At 46.6% G+C, this 26,646-nt stretch overlaps 1 protein-coding gene across 2 annotated transcripts in view; it reads right to left on the bottom strand.

Moving 5' to 3' along the window:
• The window catches only part of erbb4b (erb-b2 receptor tyrosine kinase 4b), a 276,106-nt gene extending 250,128 nt beyond the window's left edge, over nucleotides 1-25,978 (bottom strand). For both annotated transcript variants that reach the window (XM_062402618.1, XM_062402620.1), the window contains exon 1: nucleotides 25,569-25,978. In XM_062402618.1, the coding sequence (XP_062258602.1) occupies nucleotides 25,569-25,647 (79 nt within the window). In that variant the 5' untranslated portion in view covers nucleotides 25,648-25,978. The remainder of the gene's footprint in view (nucleotides 1-25,568) is intronic.
• Nucleotides 25,979-26,646: the final 668 nt, after the last annotated feature.

Genomic DNA, 26,646 nt, shown 5'->3' with positions numbered 1-26,646 from the left:
TTGAATATATTTATCGTCCTCCCCTTCCTGCACGTCCGTCCATCTGTCTATGTGTTGCCCTCCGTCTCTTGAGGAGCTGGTAATGGGATCTTAGCAGAAGTCTGATTAAAAGGACACTTCCTCCCCGGAGACCAGCCGACAGTTTCCCTTTTTTCTCTTCGCCTCTCTCTTCCTCAGAGCGTCAGAAACCTTGGGTGTATGGGAACAGAAGGGCCTGATAGCAGGCTCACACGGCGCAAGCTAATTAAATTAAGCCTCCTTTATTAAAAGAGGAAGTGAACTGAACGCTTTTATCCCGACTCCGCCATCAAAGGAAGAGGGGGAGAAAGAAGGCGGTCGTGGAGGAAAAGCACACAACCTGAAGATATGAATTTCTTCCTGTTACATTGCGTCTCGCGCTCCCCCTGAGCTGCACTAAACCTCGTGAGGGAGAAGAAAAAAAATGTGGCGAGTTGTTTTTAATGAGTGAATGAGTTCAGGGAGACCAAAAACACAAACTTCTCTCATCTTGCGGCTCAGGGTCGTCTTTGTAGATGAGATGAGTTCTGTCTCATTGACACGTGCGCATCACACACACGCACACGCCATCCTTGCGTGTGCATTTGTGTTCTGGAAAAGCACGTATTGATAATCAATGCGCTGTAAGTACTTCTCTGCCCCGTGTCACCGGAGCACCCTGAATCCTGGCTGTGTAAATTACAGCTCGATGGCTCCTGTACACTGAAGAGCTGCCAGCAGTTACTGGAGGGAAACCCAGTTGTTTTTTGGGTTGATGAGCTTGTGCACTGAAATTAGATTTTTTTTTTTTTTTTTGCATTTCAATACAAAGGACTACAGACTAAATATGTAATGAAGTTGGAGACCCAGTAAAAAAAAATCTTTTAATATTTATAGCCAAGGAGAAAATGGGATTTGAGGCGGCGGTGGCCTGAGTGTTTGTGGTTGGGAGAAAGCGTATTACCGGGGGGGGGGGGTGCCCCTTTAACCTGTCGCAATGAAAAAACTAGAGGTGTGCCCTTCAACACTTGGCAATTTTCTCTGATATTCTCCTTTCAGTGAGGGAAAAGGCTCCTGGACTTAAGTGGGAGTCCATCACTTTCCATATCTTGGAGGGAGGAAATGAAAGGTATTGGAGTGGGGCAAAGGGCAGAAAGAGTCAGTCCGAGGGATTATCATAAATTAACATGATCAAACTCTCTCCTTTGTGTGCGGAGAGTTTGGAAATCTGAGAGGGGGGACGACAACAACACCGACACGGCGGCGTGTCTAATATGGGTGGCAAAGAGCAAGAGGACAATCAATCTTCGGGATGCGATGTCCATTTAACAGACAATCTGAAGTTACAAATCCATTTCCTCTCATTTCCGTAAGTCAAACCCCACTGAATGCACAGTATCCCGTGGTGTGTCAGGTCAGTGGGAGCTGTGTGACATTGGTCATGAGGAAAGGAGGGATGTGGTGTTCTGCTGTAGTTCAACAGGCCAAAAGACGAGGGAACAAGAGAGAGGCAGGGAGGAAGAGAAAGAGGAGAAAAAGAGCCTCTTCTCTCATCCTCATTATGTAAACGAGGTGCATGACTGTTCAGTGGGTCCCTCGAGAGTTAATTACCAGTGGCTTCTCAGCCTAATTGGCTGAAACTAAAGAATTTGCCATTTCTTATTCCCATGCTCGCTCTCCCCTACGCGTTCGCTATCTCTCTCTCTCTCTTATTCTGCCTCTTTCTTTGTTTCCCTCTCTCACAAGCAAATGCTTCCCCTCTCCCACTTTTCACCCTGTTTTCTTCTCTTCCTCCCCTCTCCCTCCTCGGCGTCGGCCTTCCAGCTCCGCATCATGCCAGTCGAAGGAATCTGCCACTGATGTTTAATTTGAGCAGCTGCTCCAGCTGGCAGCGCATCAGCACATTTTTACATTGCTAATTCCAACTATTTGGCTAGACTGATCACTACTGGATGAAGAAGAGAAAAATGGGGGGCTGGGAGTCGCCCCATCACTTAGAAACCAAAAAGAGCAAGCGAGAGCTGGCATCTCATCTATTTCTAAATGGATGCAAATTAAATTCAGGGATAACAAGTTGGAAGTAAGAATGAAAGTGGGCAACCGTGTGAGGAAATATTAATAAAACAGGGCCGGCAAGGAGAAGAACCGGGGCATCCAGAGGGTTTTGATTTTCATAGGACAGAGCAACGTCGCCAAAAGCTATTTTAGACAGTTTGCGCAGGAATAAATTCTCCTTCTCTCTCTTTCTCCAGTTCTAGATTTTTTTGGATGTCATCAGAGTAAATAAATTCATCAAAATGCTGCTTCTTTAGTCATACTGGCTGACAGGCCTTGTGGATTAGTGATGGTCGCCTGAAATAACCACCACAATTAACGAGAGTAGAGAGCCGTCAGTCAAGGACAATTCGTCCAAACCCACATTTCCGAGAAAAGGTCAAATCAGAAAACACTATGTCGGTGAAGGATAACTGTTGAGATAAGAACAGGTTGTCCCCTTCTATAATTTATTGGATTTCCAGTATTTCTATACTTGAATTCTAAGAATTCAAGAGAAAAACAAAGCCTCCAAAGCTCAAGGTAGTGGAGTTCATTTCAACCTGTAGAGACTCAAACACAAGAAGATCTTTATGACGTGTCTGTTTGGAGAGAGATGCAAAACACTTGCAAAGGACACAGAGGGAAATTACTTTCAACAAAAGCCACAGGCAGTTGCATGGTATGCGGCCCACGAGGACGAGCTCACCAAAACCATCTTAAAAGTGGAGCAACTGGGTTTTCTCATGAAAGCAGATGGCCCACAGCGGGCATCACAGGTGTCACTGGTTTACTGAGGCATCTCAAATAGGCCTGATCTTTAGAAGTGGCATTTCTTAAACAACAACTCACTCAGCTGACAGGAACTGACAGAAAGCCACATCTGTGACTTTCTCCTAAATTTACCGCCCATGTCTCTGATCACTTTTTTTCCAAGACTCCTCCAGATATTGCGCTGTAATCTTAACACAGTATGGGTCAATGTTGTGATCCATGTTTAAGTCAATGTGATGATTTTCATTTATATAGCACTGCTATAGTCTCAAAGCTCTTCCTCACTGTTCGCCGTGTTTCTTTCCTTATCACACCATCCACACACTGCCGGCACAGCTGTCAGAGGCAGTCTGGGGTTCAGTTCAGCCCAAGGACACAGAAGGCAGGGATCGAACCGACGACCTTATCCTGAGTGGATGAGCAGCCACCAGCTGTCTTCAGACACGAATTCCAGAAAATGTCTGAGCAACGGGGTCCGCGGCTTTGTCTGGAGTTGGCCTGTCGCACATGAAGAAAGGAGCAAGAGATTCTCGACTGCAGGTGCATCCACAACACGCAGAGAACTGACTGAGCATGGTATGGCTCCCACTCTTCATCCTGAGGTATTTGTATTTATTTATTTTTTTTCATCAACACGCCCTATTGTTCACGGTTTATCCACCAGAGAATTCCCTTCTGCATGCTCACATGGGGCTAGTCAGGAAATAATCTGGAGTTTTTTTAATAGGGGGCTGGCAGAAGAAAAATCTGGATATCGGACTCTGACATTTACAGTCACACATTCAGCCCCTTGGGATCATTTCTAGAGATTGTCTGGAGTTCAGTCCGTGTCTGAAAGCCCCTTTTCCGATTGACAGTGGCGATGTGGTGGCTTGCTGTAGGGCAGAAGGCTCGGATACTAAAGGACAAACATGTTTCAATAGATTTGAACACAATAGAATGAACTAAAGTGCTGTAAATCAGAGCCTGACTCAGCAACGTTGAGTAAAGAACATTTGATGTCCCCCCCCCCCCGTTTGCTGAAGAAAAAACAGAGCCATCCAAACAGAAACACTGGGGGACTTAACAGCACTTCCGTATTGTATGAGCACTGATCAGGCCCCGGCAGAGGCACGGGCAGAATGTGATTAGCTGTGCTTGTGGTTCAAAGGCCCGCCGCAAATTCTAGCAGCCGTGCGCAGGGATATCTGTCTTTGTACAGCTGTGTTTTTTAAGATAACAGCGGCTTTCAATGTGTTCCGCAATACTATTTATTCTGTGTAATGAGCAGATATTAGAGAGAAAATGAGAAAGGCACGACAACAGAGGGGCGCTGGAGAAAGGAATGACAGAAAAATAACAACGATAATGGGAGAATAAAGGAGAGGAAAATAAAGACATTAAGCTCATTAAAGAAGAAATGTCATTAACAACTTGCTTTCTCTCCTGAAAAAGTGTCAGACACTCGAATCATGGAACAATTCTACTCACTCTGTTTCGCGTCCACAGCAGCAGCTCCTAGACATGAGTGAATTAAGCAGTCGGACAAATATTCACTCATGGTCCTTGATGTAGAAACTAGCAGAACTTGTTTTTGTATTGCCGGCAAAATGATGCTCTCCACACAAGTGAAGGGTGACAGGTCAGGAAAGTCTCCATCATTGACCACAAAACTTTCAACTACATTTGTAGGTCGGATGTATTTATTTTTCTCTGTGAATACAAAAAAAGGTATTTGTTGCATGGAAGCACACAGACGTCAAGGTGCACAGTAGTTACCTTTGTCAAAGATGTTGTGCTTTCACTTTGTTTTACCGATATTTAGCAGGAGTGGGCAATAACGACAGTCCCTGATGGATTACCACAAAGGTCAAGAACCCAGTAAACTGTGCAGAAACAGATCAGGTAGCACACCAGGCATTTTATTTGTGCATTTCTTTTTATTTCTGCTCTTTTCGCCTAAATGGCTCACTGCATAATAAACAGTCAAAATGATCTTTCACAGTGGTTTCAATGTCTAACTGACCAACATGTGAGAGTCACAACCTGTACCCGTTTCAAAGTAAAAGCACTCTAGCGTTTCTGTTGACTGGATCGATTCATACGTTAAACAAGGTTTTCATTGTTATTGCAGGACCAGAAAATGCACAGCTTCATACCGTAGAGTATTGGTTTTAAATTTGAGGAAATACAGTAGTCATAGCAGAAATCTCCACAGCAGATTCTATTCCTTCTGAACAACTGACGTGAATGAGATGCAGATTGATGACGCAGCCCATCAGCAATCCGACATATTTCAAGTTTGGAAGCGATCAGTTTGTTCGTTTAGATGCGGATCCCAATGAAAAGAACAGATTTAGTGGATTTGAAATAGTTTATTTCGTTGGATGGCCGAAGGACTACTCAGAGACTAATGAATCAATTTATATGAAATGTCAAAATTCAGATCTGAGTAAACAGGCGAGTCCAGGAGTTTTTACTAGCTTCTCTTCAACTTGATGAGATGTGGGCGTTAGCCTTGGCGGAGGGAGACGCACCCTCTGATCGCCCTCCTGGTTCACTCTGCATTGACATCCAATCAGAGAGAAGGTAAAAGCTTGATCCATACCTACCACAACCATTGAACCTATCCAAAGAAGATGAATGGGATCAAATGAAAGCTTTTCACATCCTGGCTGCTGTGAAAGATCCCTGCTGGAGGATTTCTGTCTTTTCTCTCGTGCCAGGTGAATGAATGAATATGGCCAATTAAGCCATTAATTTGGCTTGCCTACCTTTCCTAACGTTTGTTACCACAGTATGGTTTAGTTATGCTACTTGAGATATTTGACAAAGGAAGATTAATGAGATTTGTCTGGATGGACCAAAAAGTCTTGCCAGCGTCCCCCTCCTGCTCTCCTTCCTCTCTCCTTCCCAGGGTTTTCACTCCTTCCTGTTCCTCGCTCGCTGCGCTCACCGGTGTCTGCCGAGCGGAGGGTGCTGGCGCAGGCGGCAGCGGTGGCATTTAGGGAACAGCTGCTTACCTCCCTCTTTCCTCACCCTGCACTTATTACAGTGATTATCAGCCCTGTCAGTCAGAGCAACCCGCCGCACCCCTGGATCCAGCTCGGCCCACCCTTCGGAGGCCTGGAGGGCTGTGCTGATAGACGGTGCCAGCGCTCCCCAGAGATGGATGGAAACGAGGGAGACGGTGGCAGGAAGAGGAAGCTTCTCAACACGGGAAAGAGAGGCGGCATGGGAGAAGGAGACGAGGCCGCTCTATCCAAGTGCCGCTCGCTGCCGGTGTTCTTCTGGGGACTGCATACGATATGGATGAGGTCCACTGAGCTCTGGTGGGGAGGTTTCATAGAGCGAGCGACGCTACTTTCCCTGTTTGCAAACATGTATCTCACGTGACATCATCTCAGCTGTTTTCCTTTTTTGTATTTATTTATTTTAAATAAACCACTTTTCAAGTTCCTCAACCGTGCAGTGTTGTCAGTTTCAACCTTTCCCCGTCTCTCTGGGCCAATCACTCATGTGCTCTTTAATATGCATATCACTAATTTCTCACATTGTGAATTCAGATTGAGATCAAACGGGAACACCAGCCTGTTCGCATGGGTACGGATTTCATGAACCGGAGTCTTCTTGCAACACTTAGACTGAAAATTAAAAATTGTGAAATTAGCTCGGCAGAGATCTCTGCGTTGCGCGGCTGCCAGTCGTCAGATACACACACAACATGTAACATCTTTGCAACTTAAAAGCAATACAAATCACTGTCTAAATATTGTTATAATCAATGTTGGGAGTACGACAGATATATATTTGATACCTGCTGTGAATTACACATTGCATATGCTCTAAGATCAGACTGTTCTGCCTGCAGTGAAAACCCCAACATCCTTTTTATGCAGAACCTCTTAGATTTTAAAACACACTCAAACCACACAAAACGGAGAATCAGAAAAAAGAACAGTGGCCTCTTTTAAAGCATATGCTTCAGTACATCATTAACCCATGTCACTGGACCAGAGAACCAGCGACTGGGACTGCTAAAATAATGGGCCATCCCGAACCCTTTTGATCTTTTGTTCTGCTTATGCCATTAATGTGGAGAGCCACACACAGCAGCCAGTTGCCAGGAGTTTTGTTAGATCCGGCTAATGAGGAAGACGAAGGTAGAGTCCTCACCGAATCCTCCCTGCTCTCATCTGTACTGAGCTCAAACAGCGCCGAGTGAACGGAAAACAATCTGCGTCCGACTTTGAGGGTGAAGTTGAGGAATACTTATGGGCTTGTGCGCTTGTGTGCTTTTTTTCTACACAGGCTGGTCCACTGAGCTCCTACCACACTGCAGCACATCAAAGTTAATTCCCCTTTTAATTAAGCTGAGATTGGATGAGAGCGGGCAGGGAATTGCTTCCGTTTTCCTTTGAGCCTGCAAACATATTGCGAGTCCGTATATCCGAGTGTGTATGTGTGCATATGTTTAACCATAGGGGCCAGTGCATCCATGTCTACTTATGTGTGCAAGTGCATTTCTTTGTTAGCGTGTGCAAGTGCATGTCTTTGTCAGGGTGTGCGTGTCGGAGCTGGTTGTGCTCTCCTGACATCCACTCCAGCTGCATGTGGCCCAGCGCGAGCACAGCGGCGTGCCGTAATGAGACTCCCTCCGCCGCTCTCTGCTTCGCGGACGTGTCCATGTGTTGTGATGCTAATGAGCCCTCGCTACCACAAACACCCCCCCCTTTAATTGTCCTCTTTGATCTACCGCTAATTCAGCTAATTAGGAGCCCAACTTTCAAAGTTAAACGTTTCGCTTCCACCTCCGAGTGTGCCCCTGAACATGAACGGGCGTGTGTGCGCACAGGGGAAAACAAAACACAAAAGGCAAAAATAGAAGAAAAAAAATAAATTGTCATCAGTTTTGTCCCCCCCCCCCCCCCCGAACTTGGCCTGGGTGACGTCGGTTGAGTTTGGTTGCAGGGCATGAAAGAAAAAAAATAGACAACGCACTCACCTGGCACACTTTATTACGTTAGCCTCACTGAAGACCTACAGCCACACACTCGGATACATTTGCAAACAGACACTGTATCATGCTCCAAACAGATGTGCACACATTACCACCTCAGTTTGCATCGGTCAGCACAAACACATCTGTACATGCACAAACACACGCACGCCCTTCATGAGTAGCTTCGGCTCAGAGACATGAGTAAACATTCATGGACATAATCAGGAGGACACATCTGGCACAGCATCTTCTTTGCACTCCAGTGTGTTGGCTCTGCCGCCTCATGTGCGGCACAATTACGCACAATTTCTCTGCATTTGTACCCCGACAAATCAGATAGAGGCATTTAGCTCAGCCATTTAGATACCGCGTCCGTGCTCAGTGTTGAGAATCCAAGTTTCCTCAAACAGTTCTAGCATCGCGTTTCAGTAACAGGTGTATTTTCTATCCATAAAGATTGAGATCTCCTGTTCATACCAGGATTATTACATTTATTAGGATTACATGTCATTTGGCTGACGCTTTTGTCCAAAGCGACTTACTATTAGTACACTCAACATTCATGAGGGATAACCTGGATGTTTTGGTGTTCTGTGTTTAAGCGGACGGAGTGCATCAATTCAAACTTGGCATTCTAATGCATCTCACTATACAGCACTTGTTTAGATCTGGCTGCCAACTGTGTGTGAGAGAGAGAGAGAGAGAGAGAGAGAGAGAGAGAGAGAGAGAGAGAGAGAGAGGGGATACACAGATATACAGTAAAGTAAGATTTCAGCCTCGTTTGAAATTGTAGGCTAACTCCAGCTCATTCTCGTCTATATGGTCCCGGTGATCTGTTGCATCCTGCAATGTTTCTTGGGTGCATGCACACGTGCACCGAAGAAACAGATGCTAAACCCAGGTCTGAATTGGGCCTCAGACCTGGGAGGTGATCTGGGCCACGTTATGGCCACCTTCTATTTGCAGTATGTTCATGGAGGCCAGGCTACAGGACCGGCAACCAAACTGACGTCTTCTGCATAATGCAAAGTGCAGTAAGTCCCTTTCTCAAATTTCCATAGCCTAGCTTTGTCAACAAAGTCGGATAATGTTGAAAAAGCCCAAAGACCTTTTACAAATGTTTTCAATATCTGAGGTGATTTGGTTTGCCTAACACATCAAGGATTAGAACCATTCTGTTTCCATTTCTTCTACTTTTGATTTCCAGCAAATCACAGCACAGACAGTGCATGGCTGCCGCCCACCGATCACAAACAACAAAGCTCGCAACGGAATTAAGGTACTTTTTAATTTGCACAGAGCGCAGATGGGAGAGATTGGATCACAAGTGGTTGTCAAGACAGGTATTCTAATGCGAGGTGTGAAGTGTTGACGTACTTATAGCCACCCACTTGTGATCCGATCATACAAAATGCATGTTAATGCATGCTAATTTCTAAATACCTAATTATAACTGAGGTCTGGGAGGTGGTAATGTGGCATCAACACAAACAGATGGACTTTTTGTTGCCTTCACAGTTCATTAGAAAACTCTTGGGGAGCTGTCTGTAGCGAGACAGCTCGATTTAGCCTTAGAATTCTTCTTAACCTTGTAAACTTCAAACGCATACATGCACGCCCCTAACTAAAAACCCCAGGGAGGCTGTGGTGGGACTTTCCCAGTCTTAGCGACTACACGAAACAGGAAAAATACTACAAGTATTCAGTATTTGAACAATTCTATAAAGTGGAGTTTTTAATTGATGGACTTGGGGAGCTCCTACTGATTCTCTAACCTAAGGTTTTCCATGCTTCTAAAAACAATTTAATAGGCACTGGGGCAGGTGGGCAAGTTACCCAATCGCATGCTTGAACACCAGTAACCCTGATTATCATAGTAGCCCTGCTTGACACACACACATTCAGTAGATTAAATATACATGTGTGAAGCCCCCCCCCCCTCTGTGGCCTGTGCCAGTTCTGGTCAGCAGTGCTGTCGCTGCTCCATATGTATGAGAGCAGAGACAGAGCCGAGCACAGTCAGTGAGCATGGCACTGGAGCAATGTGCCCCCGAAAGCAACCAGCACATCGCCATCTCGCTGATCAGAGTCAAAAAGTAACGAAAAGAGGGCGGATGTTAAAAAAAACAACCATCTTTAACTTCCTTTCTTTTTTTAAATGAGTGCTGGGCTGGAAATAGCGGGGTGTTGTTTATTTGAACATGATATCCACGTCCGTTTCGCGTAACAAAAGCAATTTAGATAATCACTTAACCGAGGGAACCACGGTGACATTTAAAAAACATTTAGCAGCAGCCCGAAATGGAGTGGTTCACACTTAATTAAAAAAGAGTGAATCCTAAAGAAACAAGTGGCCCTAACCTGCGGAGTCACCGAGGGGACCTGGCTTTATTGGTTTCTGCGGGTAATCAATATTAATTGCAGGAGGAGAAAAAAAGAGGAAAGGAAAAACACAAGAGGTGGTCTCAGGGCCTCTCAGCACCGACTATTAACGGCCCACGGTCACTACTCATTCCCATCAAACTGAATTGTGATTAGCTAAAGGCAGCAGATAAAGCGAGATGAGCAATTAATGTTGTTGTCGTCCCGCTGAGAGAATCCTGGCTGCACTTCATCAGCACATCGATCCCCAGTTACACCAGAGAGAGAGAGAGAGAGAGAGAGAGGGGCTTTTTTTTCCTTCTTTGAAACAATAAGCATCAATCTGTTAATAAATAAATAAATAAAGGACAACAGACAGTTACTTTGCAGTCCTTACAATTTGTGCTATCCGAAACCAAAAAAGGTGGAAGAAACAGATTGATTTTATTATTTGCCCTACGCTTTCTGAACAACACACACACGGAACTGGAGGTGGAAACATTTTTACAAATAAACTCCTCTGGGAGGTGGAGGCAACACTCGGGCTATGAGAGGAGAGGAAGATTGGGGGGGAGGGAAACAAACTGGGGTTGCTGGTGGTGGTGGGGGAAGAGTGGAGTTCTTGGAGGGAAATGAATACTAATAACATGGATATAGAAGAGGGGAGCAGGGTAAGAAGGCAGTAGCACTGACACAGCACAGCACAGGGGATTCCGTGCCAATCGGAGCATGGCCTTTTAGCCGAACCCCTCTGTCAGAGATGCCAGTTTGACGGACGACCGCGTCCCATGTGACATTTCTCCAGGGCGGGGAGACGAGTGGGACAGAAAGCGCGAGACATCACAGGCTGTTAAGCAGAAAGAGGGCAAAAAGCACCAGGAAAAAAAAACCTCCAACAAGCGTAGAAGAGGGACAAAGACCATATCGTCACTTCAGAGTATAATTTAGGTAATTTTTCCCCACATGGGCAGTGTATAGAAAGTGGTGTTGCTGAAAATTCTCTTGACACGTGCGGTGCGTTTGAGTGCTCGCAAAGAATTACCGCATATCAAGGTGTTATTTCTCTCTGGAGCTTTCGGCCACTGCGAACACATCCTGTAGTAGCACTTATCTCACCTCACCTGCGAGGGTGCTGAACAAACACCTGGAGATCAGAGGTGAGCGTGGGGGGGTGGGGGGGGTGAGCTCAATCATTGGCTCGGAGCTCATTAGCGTCACAACCATGAGCGACCTGCCGGCTCCTCTGTCCCTCTTCAACACTCAAACCTCTGACACGGACCGGTCATCCGTGTGGAGCGGCGGCCAACATGCCATCGCAGAACAAACACACCCAGTGCCCAATTTTTCGCTCGGCCTTTATTTATCCGTCTGTGTCCCAGGTATAAAAAAGGACCACAGTGGTAAGTATTGGGGCAAGACGTGCTATGCTAAGTCAAACAATGCTTTGAAGACAAAAGGCGATATCGTGCTTTGCAGTTTTTCTTTGCTTTAGTTGTTTTTGTAAGCAAGTTAAAAAGCCACATTGATCCCCACAGAAACACGGCACCGGAAGCCCCTGAGCAGCCACGTCACTCATCCGGCAGCTGCTTCCTCATTTGTATAATGCCCCTAGCGAAGCCAGGTAAAAGATAATTATGAGCAATCGGGGTTCTCGTCTCTTTGCTCTTCAGATTCAGTGACCAGCTTTGTTCCAAGCAGCAGAAAATGACCATCTTTTAATCTGGCTTTTTAGTTTTGGAGGCCAACTTCTTAGTGTGTGAGGTAAAAGCTGACTCTATAGGGGCTCTGACTTCAGCTCCCGTCTCACCCACGTCTTTTAGTTTTATGGCATTGTCCTTTTCATCAAACCTTTTACTACCCGGTTAGTTTTTCTCTTTTAACTCTTTCACCATCCTCTGATAGATGGTTTAAGAAAATGGTCTCATCTTTCTCATTCTCCTCTCTGTCCTGTATATGTTTGTGAGGGTTAGGGTTATTTACAGCTCATTGTGGTAAAGGGCCAACTTTCAGATGAACTTTCTCACCGTCCTGCTCTTACTCCAGTGTCGGACCTCCGAACATTAAAAACAATATCTCCCGTCCCTCTTCGACCGACGGGATGTTTGACTGGGCCTGACGAGAGTTTTGTCATGTTGCTTGTTCCAATTACAGCAAGTCAGTCGGGGAAAATGCTGGGGCAGATGGTGGATGGGGAGAGAGGACGAAAAATGATAATGGATTCCGTGGACGTTTCCCTGGCAGCCAACCTGATGCCTGAGGCCAAATCATGTATACAACGTGTGTAGCGTACATGTGTATCCTGTGGTTTACATGTGGGGGCATACACAGTCACACTGTGTTGTGTGTTTTTTGAATGATGGCTTTCAAAGCTCAAGCAACACTACAGACTTCCCTGTTTTGAGTGTTAACAGCAGAGTTGTGATTTCCACAGCAGAAGAAGATGGCAGGGGAACAAAGGTAAAAGACAGGCACCGGCATGGAAGAATGAGATCCGTGCTCAGGTTGGCTGCAGCCTCCTGTTTTCTTCCAGGAGTAATTTTTTTTCTTCCAGAGGGCAGACAGCCTACCTTACACCAGATGGCTACAAAAGAACCAGCAGACCAATTCTTGCAATAGATTTGCTGAATAAGGGGAGATTTTTGTGCTGCATCAGGCCAAGCTTGAGGATAGCCATGGACCATTCAGGAGTTACTGAGAGTTCCAATTCAGTTGTTCAAGTGCAAGGTCTGTTCACCGTCTGTTAAAACAGCGTGGACTTTGGAAGCTTGCTTTTTTTTTATTTGGATACAATTAATACAAACAAAACCCAGAAAAATTGACAAGGCGGTTACTATTAAGGTAATTTTCAGAACCAGTAATTTCCCCCCCGGATTTAAATGATTTTACAGAACGCATCAAACGTCGATACATAATTGTGATCCACTACGAGTGACGAATACAAACAGTATTCATCTCCATTAGTTGAAGCTGTTAGTAAAGACAGACAGAACATCAGGCAAAGCAGATTTGATGCAATTAAAAGGCGACCAATATGAAACGTCCCTTTACTTTGAATAAAATTGTGGATTTCTGTGGGCTCCTTCATCGTTTGAAACATAATCTAAGTACACAGAGCAACAAAATAAAAAAATAGACAAATAGACAAATTAATTGTTGCATATAACACCTATTTTTCCTCTCCTAATGACGTACATTGGCAGATAAAGCGAGAAAGCGAGATCCGATCACAAGTGGTCACTTGAGACGCATGTGAGGACATATTCTAAATGCCAGGTGTGAACTGATGGACCAGGGGCTGCCTACTTGTGATCTGATCACTGGGGACGGATGTTAATGACAGGTATGAACAGGGCCCTACTTACACCGAAGTCTTTATTTAAATCACGCAATTAAAAAGTTCAACTCCTCTGTCACACACACACATTTATGCACAACCTGCTTTTAACTTCATCATGTCTCTATCATCTGACTCGTCTTTCGGTAGTCCTGTGTGTGTGTGTGTGTTGGTTGGCACAAGGCAGAAAGTCAGGCCAGCCCCCGAGGGCCCTCGGTGTTTGAGTCTCCATTAGGCTGATGAGGTTTGGCAGCTGAAGTTGCTGGAGTTAGTGTGGAGCTTCAACCCTCCTCATGGCGAGGCCCAATTAAACCTAGACCTCAGCCCTAATTCAAAGATAATTAGCTGCAGGGGTTGGCTTCCACTGGCTGATATGAGTGTTGTGCAGTGTGTGTAGTAATGTGTGTTAAATGGTGGTTTTTCAGCGACAGAGCAGGTGAATGAAATGCACATTACGTATGCGACCCAGAGGATGTCCTCCTGCCTAAAGCGGTTTGCAGCAGCAGGGGTGCACACACATTTTCACAGAAATGGAAACTGAATCAAACTAAATGGGAAAAAAGTGTGTTCTTTACTCCACAGAGCTAAAAAGGGAACATTTGACCATAGCAGGACTTATAAAACCCTCCTACAACAATGATCTGTAAATAGAATTGTTCTGATACGTATGTTTGGGCCAACCAGTGATCACTTCCAGGTAAAGCAAACCACAGTTTGTGTGTTTGCGATGCACAAAAGAAACCAACCGGCCTGGCTTGTAGGTGCTTTGTGCGATAAACTGTCCGACCGTCGGGACCAGCCCTATGTTTTCCCATTAAGCTTTACTGACAGCTTGACATTTCCCAGGGTAGAGGGCTCTTATTCAGGTATGTTTTATTCATCCTATTGACTTCACACTGCTGCCAAACCAGACAGAGAGCAAAAAGGCATAAAGTGCTGTGTGTCTGCGGTGAGAGGGAAGAGCAGACGATACCTGTTGTTGTTGTTGTTGTTGTTGTTTTGGCGTTTCGGCTCTGAGACAGCTCGGTGACACAAACACAATCCACTCGTCCCCGTGCACACAGAGTGATTGGGCGATATTGCCAGAACTGAGGGGATGAATCTGCCTATTTGCTGGGAGGACTTGAGGCAGGCGGGTAAGGTGCAGAGGTGAAATTGCATTTCTCGCTGAGTTTTGTACTTCTCTGAATCATTCCTTGAGAAAGTGAGAGTACATTCAGGCTAGTTACATTTGAAAAGACATCCTCCTCTTTCCATTTTGGCCCCATTTTGGAGTTTCTCCTCATTCAGAGACTGAGCTGGCCTCAGTGGACTCCACAGTGCGAGTGGAGCTTTAAACATCAGCTTTGTGTGTTGCTGTGGAAGGTGAAAATGGAGCATGTGGAAAATTATGATGCGAGGACCTGAGTGGTGCTGGGGTTAAAGGATACTCATGCCCCTGCCGAGCTGTGTCTGCCTCAATCCTTCTTCCAAATACAGACTGTTGTATGTATAGTAAGAGAAATATATTTTTCTAAATTGTTCAGCTATTGTAGTGTGGGAGGGAAAGAAAGTTGTTTTCATGCACATACGGTTTCGCTGCATGGGAATTATATAAGAAAGCATCTGGAGACAAGTTTTCAGATAAGAATTAGGCAGCTAACAAAGTTTTAAACCAGAACTGAACGAAAAAGGATTGGAAAAAATACCCACAAAGCTCTGCAGTATTATTTCTCTTTTAATAACTTTGTCCACAACCTTACTTTTAATGTTTACATTCGGCCAAAGTCCCAAAGTCTTTGTAGGGGTGAGTCAGCTATTTTACCTGTGATGCACATTTTATTAAAAAAAATAAAAGTGACATTGATTTATGACTCTGTGTATGTGAGTGTTTTCTGGCAAATCAAGCACATGTCATCCAGTGTCAACATTTGGAAGCATTCAGCTACATTTTGCCCAAAGGTCTGATGGGAAACGGGCCCTTCCCCGTCCAGACAACGTCCATGAGACAAGTGTCTCCCTCATTTCCAGGCGGCTCACGTGGAGCCGGGAGCCAGGAGCCACGGCGGGAGCCTCCTCCAGGACAAAGCACTCGGAGCACGGACACACTGAGGGCCTTGTTCCCCCTCCGCCTGGCTCCGTGTCAAGTGGGTGTTTGCTTACCGAGAGGACCAGGACCCTCCTGGAGGGGGGGAGGGGGGGGGGGGGGGCGCAGCACGCAGCCACTACGCAATTGAACTTGGTGACACATAACCGCTGGAGTCACTGTAGGTACATGTATGAGCAGAGATGTATGAGGTAAATATCCAAGTCAGGCCCTGGTTAAAACTAATGTGTGAACACAACCAGGAGATGTTTGACCACTTGACCAGAGAATCTCCTGCTGTGTTGTTCGTATGTGACAGGCGACCTTTCTCTGGAGTTCATTTCTGAAAAGCTCCTATGAAAACAACAGTATGGCTGCAGCGAGAGCTTGAAGATGAGCAACAGCAACAGATCTTATGATATATTAAACAATAAATGCATTATATCTGCTGAGTATCTGCTCAAGTGAACCGTCCCAATGTGCTTTAATTCAATAAAGAAGAAAAAAGAAAATGGAGGATAAAACCCACAGGATGACACAATGGGAAACTGTTAACAGGTGCACCGTTTGAGGATAAATGCTGACTCATCCCAGAGACCCTGGCAAGGTACACCGGTCATCGGTGTCCACCACACCCTGCTGCCTCTCTTTGTCTCCTACACTGTCCCTGTCTGCCTCCACCCAGCATCTGGCTGAATCTCACCAGTGTCCTTGCTGACGCCCTCGGGTGAACTGGGCCATGTCAAATCTGGATCCATCAATCACCCGGTGCCAGCCGCGTTGAGACTGAGCGGAGGAGAGGGATGCTGGTGGAGAGGCACAAATGGAGGGCTGGGCTCAGGGAGGAGGGCGGGGGCAGTTAAGGTGAAGTATAGCCACCGGTCCCTTCCTATCTCACCTCATTGCTCTTCTGTCCCGACCTCCCTGTCCCTCGCTCTACGGCTGCCAGCGACTCAAACTTGTGCAGAGTTCGGAGTCGGGGCCGCTGGGTCGGGAGAGGGAGTCTCAACTTAACGAGTGGTTCAGGAAACAAAACCTGAAGAGGAGAGGAGGGGAGGAGCAGGAAGGAGAAGGCAGATGAAGAAGAAAGGAGGAGGAAACAAGATGTACCATGAGGACAAAAAGGCGAAAAAGAAATGAGTGAGGGGAAGCATCGGGCTGAGTCTGTCCTGAGATCTGTGTGTGTGTGTGTGTGTGTGTGTGTGTGTGTGTGTGTGTGTGTGCCAGGCAGAATGAAGTATCCCTGCCAGAGTCCCTGCACCCCCTCTGGGCTGCTGCTGATTAATTGTCCGTCCAGCTCCTGTGATAGCAACCGCTTTAACCAAGACTCCCAAGACACTCACCCATGTCCTCTCCCTGCCGAAAGACACCTCTCCTGCTGTGCACGTGGACGCCCGGCTGCCCTTCTCCGGCTAAAATTAGGGGACTTCCTCTCTTCTTTTTTTTTTTTGTCCCCCCCCCCGCTGCAATCCCTTCGTCTCTGTATCACTCTGGCTGCTACAAATAACCGTATATCAGCACCCTTATCCACCTTGCCATAGGGGGATGATGTCTCTCTGTGGGAGGGTGGTTTTGTAACAAAGGCAGGGGGGGGCTGAGCACAGTATGAAATGCAGTGTACCCCCCCCCCCCCCGTTTGTGTTTACACGTGCACTTGTGACATGCTGAGATAAAACACCCCTGTCTCAGGTAAACAGGCTGGCGCAGCGGGGGCAAAAGAGCCACGGTTGGCTCTGGACCCGGTCGGCATTTAGTCAGCTCCTTTCACATTTGATATACACTCATGCCCACGTGCACCCTGAAGATCCTGCAGGAAGAAAAAAATATGTTCCAAAGACACGCACATTCTGATCAATGACATTTACAGCCATCCCATTTTTTGCAGCATGGTTACATTTTGAACTTTTTTTCATCCATGCATTTTAAAAACTGCTCTCCCACACCGAACGCTAACTGCCACGCTCAGCACTGTCCCTTTCTTCCCCCTCCCTCCCTCCATCCATCCCTCGCTCCCGCAAAGCTGCAGAACCATAGCATCCATCCGTATGGCTATATAGCCAGCCCCCCCAAAAGCAGCCAAGGTCAATTGCCTTTCCTGCTTCTCTCATCCTGTGCTTTATGTACCTTCACATCCAAGGGGGGAAAAGAGAGCTGCTCTATTCCTGCTCTGCTGCAAGGTGACTGCTGCCTCACACGCCAGCGACAGCCGCACTAATACGGGTTTCCTTTGAGTCGCTCTTATTTCAACATTGAATTTATATTTAAAAAAACGACCTGTTCAAAGATAGATGAAATGTATGATGTACCCTTTTCATGAAGATGCTCTAATCTGTCTTGGCTTTCATCTGCCAGCAGATACTGATCCTGTTAAAAAGGCCCAAAAGCCTCAATGGACTTCCCCAGAAAGAAACAGATTCTTTCTTTAGATAAAGTTGAATGTATCTGTGGCTGAGGTTAAAAGGGACATAACTGACTGTAATGTAGTCTTTGAAAGAGCTGTTGATCAATATTAACGACTCAATTATTCCACCGAGCTCCGAGGTTCCTGTATTTTCTGGCTCAGACTCCCTCTCTCGCTCTCTCTCTGTGGCAACTGAGAAAAAAAATGAAGTAAATAAATCAATACTCCGATACAAAACTACCAAAACACGCTTTGTGAACTCAACCGATCTTTCCGTGTTAGGCCATAAGTCACTGTGCAGAGGGTAGTGTTTATTTAGGGTTATTATAAATGTTAGAATAATTCCCATGTTTAGATTCTCATGTTTGTGCAGAATTGATGCACGGCTGAGAAATGCAGGAAATCAAAACCGATCATTATTTTTTGCTTTCTTTTTCTGTTCATTCTCTTTGTCTCAGCCTGTTCGACTGTGTGCTTCGTTCTTCATCGCGGTCTGTGTGGCTCCTCATCCTCCCCCCTGATGAATAATAACCATTGTGAATACTGGTCAGACTGAGAATTCTGCGCTCATGCTCCTCAGCCATGGGTTTATACCGTGTTTCTTGTATTCAATTTTACGTTTTTTCTCCCCCAGCGTTAAATCATTGTGATTTTTATATAAATCTTGATGTTATAACAGTGAGATTCTTCGTGGTGTAACCTTTCTTTTTTCTTTTTCGTGGGAGCGATAGCATGTTTGACGCAGCTATTCCTCCTCAGCCTCGCATAGATAAACTGTTTCCCGGTGAAGTCTGAATCTCTCCCTCCGCCTCCCTCGCTCCCAGATGTCTCCTTACAGCTGCCATGACCGACTGCAAACTCATTCATTACAGGTCACAAACGCCAAGTGCTTCATTTAAGAGGACGCCGCCCCTCCACCACCACCCTCACCTCTATCACAAGTGAAAAATCGACCTGCGAGAATAGCACACGGGGCACGCCGCTCCATTAGCACTGAACGGGGGCCGGCAGCAGCACCCCCGAAGGCTGGCAGCAGGGTTGGAGCGGTGGGGGGGGCAAAACAGAGAGACGGGGGGGGCGGGGGTAGTTTTGTGACTTATTTAAGCAATATCACAAACATGGAGCAGTTCCTTTTAGATGCAAGGCCCCTGTAAGACAAATCTATTTCACATGGGTTCCTGAGATTGACAGCTCTTGCTTCACATGCACTGGCCGGCTCTGTAGTTAGGAACATCATTTTTTTTGTTTTAATTTTAATTGTTTTGAATGTTTTATTTCAGATTTTTACTTTCAACCTTTAACCACATCCCAAGGCTGTTTCATATTTATTCAGGCGTACAAATCACCAAATCGAGATTTTGCGTGAAGCCCGTGTTCCTCCGGCCATATCCGATACCACTCAAAGCCCGTCTGTAATTACATTGTAAATGCAGATTAGCTATGAATATTTTAGAAGGGGATTACTAAAAGAGGACCGAGACAGAGAGGGGAGGGGAGACGGAGAGAAATCAGCCCCTTAACACACACCCACACGCAGAACTGCATGAAAAGCTCATTTGAAGGTAGAGCTCGTCTTTCATGCCCAAGTTGTCAGGCTATTATCATCCTTTCATATGTTCGCCACCATTATTAGCTGGAAGCGGGAATAGAAAAATAACACACACACACACACACAAAAAAATAAGTGAGAATAAAACACATCACTCCAATGTGTCAGGCTGTCGCTTCACAGAGGGAAGAAGGGAAAAAAAGAGACACACGGCGGACCAACTCTTATCGTCGGACTCCCGTTCTGAAACATGGCGGTAATGAGTGTGTCTTAACAAAGATTAGCCATAATTTTCCATTGTCATTTTAATGCTCCCACATTATGTGGAGGCTTACAAAGCCACAGATGAAGGCAGAGGGTGGGTGGAGGAAGAGGAACAAGCAGACAGTGGAGCAGAAAGAGAGTCTCTGGAGCATGGTTAGTCTGTCAGTCACCCTCTACCCCCCCCCCCCCCCCCCTAAACCATGCCACCACCACACACACAGACACACAAACACGGCGTATGCGCATGTTTGCCAGAGCCTTTGTCACCAACATTTTTGAAAATCCTCAAAAATTGTGGTTGTCAAAAAGGGGGTTGGTGGCTGACAGCCTCCCGCGGCCCTCCAGGAGGATGCAGAGGACAGACAGGGGCTCATTGTGCGAAGAGCAGCAGCAGCAACAACAAAGGGGATCAAAAGTCTCACATACTGACAGACATACATGAGGCCCCCCCCACCAAATCGTCACCCCAAACATCCACACTGTTTGGCGAGCGCAGGAGTGAAGGCCTGGCTCTCACACGTTTGCCTCGTACTCTGGATGTGATGGCCCCGGGTGAGGGCAGTATGAGCGCGTGGGTACGTGTGTGTGTGTGTGTGTGTGTGTGAGCGTGTGGGTAGGTGTGTGTGTGTGTATGAGCACGTGGGTACGTGTGTGTGTGTGTGTGTGAGCGTGTAGGAGGGAGTATAGTGGAGTACGTGTGAGGCGCACTGGCCACCACTCTGCACTGGTGGACGTTAGGTGATTAATGGCACACAGCGTTCTGAAGAATGCATATGTTGACTAAACAATAAAAGTTTTGCACGTTTCATTGCTTGATTGTTCACTGGGGGGGGGGAAAGAAGGATGCTGGTTGAGTTTGGAGTCCAACCATTGATAAAAATACCGACTTTCCATTCGTAAAAGTGACATACTCCCTCTGATAACCTTGCACCACACAAGGTGCAGGGAGAAAAAGTCTCAGTGTAGATTTTTGACTGACAGTTCTCTGCACTTTGCACTCCAGCGTAGCGCTTGGCCTCTTTTCTTTGATTGTTGTTTGTGTCGATTTCATTACAGCACACTCAGAAAGCCTGATGGTTACTAGAAGCCCGGAGACTTCCGTCGTTCTTCATGCTGCAAGCCTCTGCGTGGTAGCCCCCTAAACGCACATTTGCCAACCTAATTAAATCGCAGCGGACGGATTTCCTCCACTACTGGAAGTTAGTCCCCAATCTGTCTAAACTAGCGCTGGGATATTGTCAGCGACTTCAAGCAGGAGCCCTCTCGTCTTCGTGCACATGAGTGTTTTTGGCGCTACCTTGTTAATGAAGGACTCAGGTTGCTGTGTAGTCAGCGCTCAGGGCCAGCACAGAGGCCATCAGTAAATCTATTTTGCGAGTCTCTCTCTCGTGCTCCCTTCGCTTTCATTCTCGCACAGTGCTCGCTCAATTTACCCAAAGCAACAAAAAAAAAAGAAAAGACGAAGAGAGGAACCATAAAAAGCAGAGAAAAATAGACGCAGGGAAAAAAAACGGCAACAAGCATTCCACTCCCAACAAACCTCATCAAAACCAGTGTAATCCAATCGCTCGTAAACCAGGCGTCGGACGAGTTTGCATTTGAAGTACGCGGGTGATAAACAGCCGGACACGTTGAGCCAGAACAGACACCGGTGACACTCGGATCCAATTATGACATCCTTCACGAGGAGGACACGCGATAGCCACGTCCACGCACACGCATGGTGCATTTTCAAACTGCAGGTGATGAATGAGCGTGCGGCACTTGTAAAGGTCACATAGGATGTGATCCAATCATTTCTGCGCAACGCAGACAGTCCGACTATAACTACACCATCAACATGTCACAACTGGAAAACAGTTACTTTAATGTCGTCCTGTCACCCAGGACAAAGGAATCTACTGTGATCCAACAATATGATACAAGTACAAAAGTCCCTATGGTTGGAATTATAAGGTATTACAAGAGATTAGAGATTTAAAAAAAACATCTATAGGGAGAATAAGGTCATAGACTCGCACGCACGTTCAGTCCCTGTTGGAATATTAGAGTGATTGTTCATCGGGGGTCGCTGGGTGGCATTGTGGGTGCTAAACATGTATTATTGACGCCAGTGCTCCGAAAGCAGTTTTTTGAGAAGTGGGGGAGATTTATAGGAAACTCGACGTTTTCCACTCGACTGCAATGAGAGCACAGTGTAAGCTCACACACAAGCAGAAGGTGTTTTATTCTTTGTCGGAGTGCAGGGTGAAATCCACAGGAGACTGAGGACACACAATGAGAGTGGTGAGAATCACTCTTCTGGAGCGAGTGTGTCTTGGCCATTTTGGTTATTTTGTTTGTCTGGTTGGAGCAATATAGAACACGACAAAGTATGGAATGAATTTTGTGTCTTTTACTTTTGATCATTGCAAAGACAAGAAAAGAAAAAAAAAACGACCACAAAAGGGAAGAATATGTTTTTATCTTCCAGCCGGCATTGATAAACTTGGTTCCCAGGGTTGATCGATGTGAGCTGAAACTCGACAGGATGACTCTGCATTTAATTGTTTTACTCTGACATGTTTTGCTGTATGGATTCACGCTCTGAAGTTGCTCACTCGAAACAAAGAGCTTCACGTGCCCTTTCCTTCCTGACAAGTTGAAGTGGATCACTTCCTGTGATCAGAGACTCTTCTAATAAATAATAACAAAAAAAGCCCGGTTGGCAGTGGAGGGTCAGAACTCCTTCAACCGGCGACAGCAGCAGGCGATGATACGACTGTGAAGAGGGGCTTTGTGGCCGAGCTGATCTGTGTGGGCCGCCAAATGTGACACCATTCTTTCCCATCGCTTCAGAAAAAACCGAGCGGACACAATGAGGGATAGTGTACAGGAAATGTCAGTCTCGAGCGTGGTGAGAGTGGGAGAGAAAGAAATGATAAATCCAACCACCCCCTCCTTTCTTTCTTTCTCACCCAGTCTCCCTCTGTGTGGCTCTCTCGACCCCTTGTAAACATTTTGATATACTGTGAACTCTCGTATGAGCCAGCACAACAGGGAAGGGCACTGTCACTTTCAATCCGGCAAACAGTCGGTGCCACTGTGGGGAAAAAAAGAAAAGATGGAGTCGAAGGTGTAACCACCAAATATACTTCTCACTGTCATTTCTAGAAGGAAGCCCAGTCGGTCCTGCGAGTCATACAGCTGCATTTAGGGAAGATGGTGTGAATTCACTCCTGCGCACCAATTATATGAATATTCATCCACATTGATCGAGTTTTTGGAAAATGACCATATGGTTGAGTTCCAGCAGCTGCAGCCATGTGCGTCTCTCCCGCCTCGGTCCTCCAGCTGCAGTACACCGAGGAGCAGAGCAGGGACTCCCGTGGCACAACTCAGCGTCTTCACCTGAACTGGTAATTTGAACACCTGTATTTGTGTTGCTCCCCCCCCAACGTGGACTGGGGGAAGTTCAAGACTCGTCTGCACCAATGTACACGCGTGGATCTACAGGAGAGGTGTCTGATTGTAGGAAAAGGTGACATTTGAGAGAAATGTCAAACCGACGCGACTGGTGGAACATTTCACACGAATTTAGCCCAATTTATCACGGAGCATTACGTTTTTAATGAGTCATTAGGGGGGGAGATACGAGCTCGCGTCGAGGAGGCGCGTGAAAAACCCGACTGTGCGTCTCCTGCGCGCACACACACACACACACACACACACACACACACACACACACGCACACACTGTCACGGTGCCTTCCTCTGCCAATTCCCTCTCAGTGACAGAACTTAATCCTCACGCACACAAACTCGCGCACTGATATCCATACCAGCCGCTCCGCTTCTTCTTTGGTTCGCGTGCACGGGGCCTTTTTTTTTTTGTTCCTTCAACTTCCAAATACATGTTGCACAAGACGTGGAGCTCTACCTGAGATGCTATCAGTCAGTCTGTCTGTGTGTGTTTGTGTGCGTGTGCGTGTGTGTGTGTGTGTGTTTGAGAGAGAGAGAAAGAATTATCGCTGTCACCTTCATGCTTGATTCCTTCGTTTCTGGGAAATACCACCAGACAGGTTATAGAAACACTGCGACGTGAAGTGGTCCAGAGGGGAATCAGAGTTTTTAGGCTCCATTTGTTGTGTTAGAATAAAATGCTTTCTTTCCCGTCCTGAAATGCAGCTCGCTTGCTTGAACACAGAATGTGCCGGGGGGGGGATAACTCAATTTTCACATATATATATTACAAAGATTTCTCCCACTTTCCTTTAAGAATAATCAATTTGCGCTTTTGTCATCATATTTACGTACGACATGATGACGTCCTCCCCACTCTCTGTTTTTGTAGGCTACCACCATGATCTGTGCTTGAATTTCTTTTAAGCAGTTTTAAGCAGCGAAACGAATCCCAGTGCGACTCATTACACAAACGACAAGAGGCTCCAGATTTTAAACAATGGCGTTGACAAATTGAAAAGACGTGTGTGTACATGCGGTTGAATCACTTTCCCTGCATCGTTTACATCAACTCTAAATATGTGGTCCGACCAGTTTAACGAAGCGGGCGTGAGGAGAGTCGCTGTGAGCAGAGAACAGTGCTGGATGGAGGAGGAGAAGGCATGTGCGTAACGGACATGTCTTATTCCCATCGTCGTCCTGCTTGGTGGTGATGGCAGTGGTTTGCTTTGGTCGATACTATGTGACACTTGCAAACCTCTCTCTCTCTCTCTCTCTCTCTCTCTCTCTTTCTTTTACTCTCTCTCTCACACTTGGTGAGTGCACCTGCCTGCGCGTAAAGAGCGCCGCTGCGCTGTGCAAGCGGTACTGCCGCCGCTGCCAATGTCTTGTGCGCTCCCCGACGCCGACTGCTTGTCAAACCTGTGGTCCACACGAGTCCCCCGAGGGGGCCTCGTTTTAAATGAGGTAATAATGTGATTTTCACGGTAATCCGCTTTGCTTTTATCCCGATTACAGAACGCATACGGATGAAAGTTCACCAGTAAGTCACCCTGTGCACAGGTGCAGGACACAGATCGGCGCTGGAACACAACTACGACAGGAACGTATCCAAACGACTCCCTACGTGACCGTCAGCAGAAGTTCGGTAATCACAAATTGTGGCAATGAGACTGCGGTTCCAACTGCGGATCCAGCTGCGTGCTGTTAAATAAAACCTGCTTTCCCAAACCGATATTTGAAATAAAGCAACCAATAAACCAACAGGCGACGCAGGGGTTTCAGCTCATTAGCCCTTCGCTATTACAGGGACACATCAGTGCGCATGCAGGGGAGGAGAAGAAGAAACAGTCAAGACAGAACTTTTGGAACAGAGTCTCGCAGAAAACGCGGGCTTGCACATCCACAGGAGAGAAGACAAGCTCCATGTCGCCCGGTGGAACGCGGGGCTGTGCGTGTTTTTCCACACTGAGTCTTAAGGGACACGTGCGATGGACATTAAACGCTCTCCCTTCTCTCCAGATTCAACAGTGCCGCTCTGTGCACGAAGAAGACAGAGCAATTCTTCATTCAGTTTAAACACAGCCAGAGAAAGGCACCGCTCCAAGCTGCTCGCACCGTCACCTGTGTGCCTGCTCTCTGTACACACGACATCCCTGTCAACTGTTTAAAGGCGTTTCTACAACAAAATTACGGCACAACGAGTGGATTGCGCATCAGTGAACCCCCGCTGGATTCGTGCGTAAAAGGAACAATAAGGGGATAAAGTGTGCTGGAAGGAGAGTTGTGCCGCTGCGCTCAGTGCGCACCGAGCTCCCGGCACCGCGCAGCGACAGGCAGGGCAGAGGACAGGGTGTCGTTCACTCACCTGGTTGAGAGGAGCTCGACCCAAACAAGAAGCAGGTCAGGAGGAAGCCGAAGCAACACGGGGTGGTCGTTGGTTTCATCGTTGTGCCTGGCGATTATCTCCTTTAAATTCACATGTCCAGCGGCGTATCCTTCCTTGAGACGACCGCAAAGGATGAGCGGCTCCCGTGTGACGCCTCTTCAGCCCGGGACTTTAGGGACTTTAGCCGCTTTGGACTAAGTTTACAGTTTTGTTCCGACCTCTCTGCGTCTCGCCTCTCGGCGCCCGCGGGCTCCAGTTGGGACTGACGTGACCGCAGAAATGGTCAAAAAATTAGTTTCCAAAACGCGCGCACTGTCGGGCTCGTCTAAACAGTATAAAGCAGTACACTCATGCCATTACTCCCGGAGTTGGATACAGTATGCAGCTGACGACTCGTGCTCCTCAGACACACCTCCAAGCCCTTTAACTCCTCCTCCGGACGCTGTGATTGGCACAGGTGCCCGACCATCACCCCGAATCCAACCAGACTCCGCTCCAGACGCACCGCCATTGGCTTAAAGGGAGACGCCAAAAAAAAAAATAATGAATTTGTGCGTCGGCCCAGTTGCACCTGTCACGCTGAACACAGTGGAGATGAATGCTGAGAGAAGGATGTAGAGGTGTAATTGGTAAAAGGGAGCTGGTGATACTAATAGGGGGCTTTGCATGCGCTTTTGAGGATCTAATCCAGAGTCCATAGACCTTGGAAGTGCGTAAAACTGGATGTGACTGCTGGTTCTGTGCTTTGTGAGTGCAGTGACAACTCCAACTTCACATATATACATTTAAAGTGACTCAATTGTTCATTTCCTGTCCTCCCTCCACTCTAAATGTTTGCTCCTGAACCCTAAAGTCACTTTATCTTGTAAAAGCTGTGATACAACATAATGAGACAATCAAGAAAACATATTTTGACAGCCCCCCCTCATGCTGCTTGTTAAAGTCAGGCTTCCCATTTCTCCTCACTTATCTCAGTACATTACCGTTGAAGGCAATATCTCTCCATATCCAGGGTAATCATTTCCCCGGGGTTGGCTCGGTGCAACTGACACAAATA

Source organism: Platichthys flesus, chromosome 13, assembly GCF_949316205.1.
Source record: "Platichthys flesus chromosome 13, fPlaFle2.1, whole genome shotgun sequence".
Taxonomy (NCBI): domain Eukaryota; kingdom Metazoa; phylum Chordata; class Actinopteri; order Pleuronectiformes; family Pleuronectidae; genus Platichthys; species Platichthys flesus.
Note: the sequence above shows the minus strand (reverse complement) of the source record. Positions and strands in the feature narration are given on the sequence as shown.